The 4,119-nt window shown below is 42.7% G+C and overlaps 1 protein-coding gene across 1 annotated transcript; it reads right to left on the bottom strand.

Annotated features, from left to right (window-relative positions):
• Window positions 1-1,179: 1,179 nt before the first annotated feature.
• Window positions 1,180-3,775, bottom strand: LOC130298358 (uncharacterized). The gene is made up of 3 exons (XM_056551290.1): window positions 3,703-3,775; window positions 1,993-2,290; window positions 1,180-1,906 (listed from the first exon to the last, which is right to left on the bottom strand). Exons 2-3 carry the CDS (start codon window positions 2,115-2,117, stop codon window positions 1,306-1,308), a joined length of 726 nt encoding a protein of 241 aa, XP_056407265.1. The 5' UTR covers window positions 2,118-2,290; window positions 3,703-3,775; the 3' UTR covers window positions 1,180-1,305.
• Between the last annotated feature and the right edge of the window lie 344 nt (window positions 3,776-4,119).

Here is a 4,119-nt window from a genome sequence, read left to right as displayed (position 1 = left end):
AGTATATAGTATACATTCATATATATGGGGGTCAGTATATAGTATACATTCATATATATGGGGGTCAGTATATAGTATACATTCATATATATGGGGGTCAGTATATAGTATACATTCATATATATGAGGGTCAGTATTTAGTATACATTCATATATATGGGAGTCAGTTTATAGTATAAATTCATTTGTGGGGACAAGTATATAGTACATTTTTATGTGGGGTCATTATTAGTGTTGAGCGGCATAGGCCATATTCGATTTCGCGATATTTCGCGAATATATGGACGAATATTCGTCATATATTCACTTAATTTGCATATTCGTAATATTCGCGTTATATTTTCGCATAAGCAAAAATTAGCATAAACAAAAATTTGCATGGGCGAAAGTTACCATATGTGAAAAATTTGCATAAACGAAAATTTGCATATGCTAATTTTCCCATATGCGAAAATTTGTACGCCAGTCTCACACAGCAGTATTAGAGCCTTCTTTACACCACGCAAGCTGGAAGCAGAGAGGGATGATCACTGTGATGTGTATTGTGGGGGAAAAAACAATATTCATAATTTCGAATACATAGTGCTATATTGGTGAATATTCGCGAATTCGCGCATTGCGAATATTTGCGAGCAACACTAGTGTTGACCACCAGACGAAGGGGCAGCCGGCACGCCCCCTCAAAAAAAGCGCTATGGCAGAGCCAGAGATATCCAAAGGCAGCGCTGCATCAGTCCCCCAAAAAATGTGAGTTCCTGGATTTAAATATCTATATTCAGGATGGCTGTTCGCATACTGCCAACTATTTTAAGGAGGTGGATGCAAACAGATACCTCGACTTTAACAGTTGCCATCTTAAATAATGGAAGAAGAACATTCCATTCGGTCAAATGAAAAGAATCCGAAGGAATTGTTCTTCCACACAAAAATACCTACAACAACTAGAGAACCTGGAGGATCGTTTTAAACAAAAAGGGTATCCCAAACCCCTTATACAAGGAGCACGCCAGAGAGTGGACGAATTAGAACAAAGTGCTTGCTTGAAAAATAATAAACAGGGTAATGCAGAGGGGGGTTATAATGATGAATTTGATTCTGTTTTTCTAACTAGGTATTACACTTCACACACTAATATTTTTTTACATTTTTTTTTATTTTTTTTTGTATAGGTAATATCACCAGCTCATATTATTGTGTCATGATTACTGGCACCATATGTAGTCCCCCAGTTATTCTTCTTTAGATGTTTTCCGTGTCCTGTGCAGTATCTCTCCCAGAAGTCCACTTGATGGCCCCCGTGGTGGTCTACACCCCGAAGTCATCAATTTTTACTCTAAGAGAGAGTGTGCAGCTGTTTCTGGAGACGGTCAACAATAACCTCTGCATGGTGGAATAATAGGTCACGATGTTTATCAGGATCAGTAGAAGCATCACCCACTCGATGATTATGATGGGGATTTCACGGATCTCGTCCCAGTCTTCATCATTATGGAATAATTCCTTTAATGTTTCATATCCAAAATAGAAAACTACACAGACAAAAGTCAGGCCACAGCAGGTGCATCTACTATGGTGGATGACTTTTTTTGCTCCTGGTAATTTATACATCTGGATGGACTGCCCAAGGTAGTATAAGGCTTCACATGTAATGGAAATTATCGTGCTGACAAAGTGTATCCTGGGATATTCTTTGGGGGACAATACATGCATAACAGCTGTGGAAAAACAGGAGGCCCACACAATGGCCAGCAGGATCCTCTGGATCAGGACCTGATGACCCCTGAACTCTTCAGTATGCATAACCATATACTTATAAATAAGAAAGGTTAGTACCAAAGTGCCAATGGACGTCCCTATGAATCCAATTCTGAATAATATGCTTTCGGGAAAGACATTTCCCACGTCACTGTGAAGGAAAAGAAACCAATGTTATTATGGATATTTCCTCACTCCCAACCCATGAAATAAGAATCATGTGCTTGTTTATCTTACCTGATGCTCATCAGTGGCGAGGCTGCATGGCCGAGGACGACCGTCATGATGTAGCTGGTGGCAAGCCAGGCCGCACACCAAAACGCCAACAGGAGGGGGACGAACCCCAGTCCTTTTAGCTCCATTTCAGACAAGTAGAAAAAGAAGACGCTAATCTCACTATTCTCACTAATCGCACTGGAACAGACTGAAGGCTCGGGCGGCTGTCAGTGGAATGTCAGGCCTCCAGCTGTCTATGACATCACATGTGACATGTCAGAATGACTGCTTGTTTCTTTGAGCTGCCATGATTTAGTATCTGCTATAGACAGAACCTGATGTTTTTACTATGGACCTTACAGACCTCAGAACCCAAGTAATTAGTGCAGGGGCTCCATTTTGATCATCTCATATTTCACATTATTTGAGTTCCAGGGCTCAGATACATTTGCACCCGCTATAGCAGTGGTCTTCAAGCTGTGAACCCCCAACCGCTGCAGAACAACAACTCCCAGCATGCCCAGACAGCAACTTCGCATAAGGAAATAGTCTAATTAAACTTTTCTTATATATAGAATCCCTGAAATCTCCAATCTCTCCTTTTATTGCTTTATGATCTGTGTTACTTATTTGTAAAAAACAATGTTTCTGATTGTCTTCCCCCCACACACTTATGGGCTATCTCTTCAAACGACTTTATTTGACCTAAAGCGTATAATTGATTTACATAAATAAGCCCCTTTTCATCCAAAAGAGTGAATCTTTAATTTTAAGGAACTCTTTAAGTGCTTTATTCGACCATAATGAAGTAAAGTCAAAACTCCATGTGATTTAAAAAATAAATTTAAGTTCCCCCCATACTTAATTATCTAGATATGCATGGGTGTAGTGAGTATCCCAGCTTCCAAAATCTCAAAAATATCCTTCATTTTTCAGAGGCTTTTTCAAAAATGAAAGAAGCGATCTGATTGGTTGCTATGGGCAACTCAGAAACTTTTCCTCTGGGCAGGTTTTGATAAATCTCCCTCTATGGGGGAGATTCATCAAGACCAGTGTAGAGGAAGAGTTGTGCAGTTGCCCATAGCAACCAATCAGATTGCTTCTTTCATTTTTCACAATGCCTTTGCAAAATGAAAGAAGCGATCTGATTGGTTGCTATGGGCAACTCAGCATATTTTCCTGGAAAAGTTTCTGAGTTGCCCATAGCAACCAATCAGATTACTTCCTTCATTTTTCAGAGACTTTTTCAAAAATGAAAGAAGCGATCTGATTGGTTGCTATGGGCAACTCAGCAGCTTTCCCCATAGACCACAATGGGCCTACTGGTTTCAATGGGCAAAAAATCAGAGTTAATGCACTAGACACAGTTCTCTATACCATTAACCCCTTCCCGACCTATGACATACCTGTACGTCATGGGTGGCAAGGTGTTCCCGACCCATGACATACAGGTACGTCATGAACATTTTTGCCGCTACTCGCGGCATCCCGCAGCGCCCGGTAAGATGGTGGCTATCACTGATAGCCAGCCATCTTACCATGCGACCACGGGGGGTTTCATCCCCCACCCCCCCCAGCGATCGCTGCTATCAGCTGGTCAAATCTGACTAGCTAATAGCAGCGTTTCGCTATCAGAATATTTAGCAGCGCGGTGTGTAAGTCCCGATCACGGGGATCGGGGGACACACCGCTCTGCTAAGTGTCCCTTAACCATCCCCCGGCATCACTTACCCGACCATGCGGTGTCCCGAGTGGTCCCGTTGCGAGCGACGTCCTCCAGGCGGTCCCGGCGGCGCTGCGTCCCGGAGGTGAGTTTCCGGCAGCAGTGCGGCATCTTCATTGGCAGCAGTGAGATCGCCGTAAAGCGATCTCACTGCTGCCTCTGGGAGTTTCAAAACGGCAACTCCCAGCATGCCCAGACAGCCTTTGGCTTTCTGGGCATGCTGGGAGTTGTAGTTTTGTAACATCTGGAGGTCCACAGTTTGGAGACCACTGTATAATGGTCTCCAATCTGTGCTGTTCCAGATGTTGCAAAATTACAACTCCCAGCATGCTCAGTCTGTCCAGGCATGCTGGGAGTTGTAGTTCTCTAACATCTGGAAGAGCATAGATTGGAGACCATTATACAGTGGTCTCCAAACTGTGGAC

This window comes from Hyla sarda (genome assembly GCF_029499605.1).
Source record: "Hyla sarda isolate aHylSar1 chromosome 2 unlocalized genomic scaffold, aHylSar1.hap1 SUPER_2_unloc_2, whole genome shotgun sequence".
NCBI lineage: Eukaryota > Metazoa > Chordata > Amphibia > Anura > Hylidae > Hyla > Hyla sarda.
The sequence above is the reverse complement of the archived record's forward strand: the minus strand, read 5'-3'. Positions and strand labels throughout refer to the sequence as shown.

Bases quoted from the DNA above. Each gene is read 5' to 3' on its own strand.
- LOC130298358 (XM_056551290.1), bottom strand. From the start codon at position 2,117: ATGGAGCTAAAAGGACTGGGGTTCGTCCCCCTCCTGTTGGCGTTTTGG. The intron at 1,907-1,992 runs GTAAGATAAACA...TTTCCTTCACAG, and splicing joins TCGCCACTGATGAGCATCAG to TGACGTGGGAAATGTCTTTC.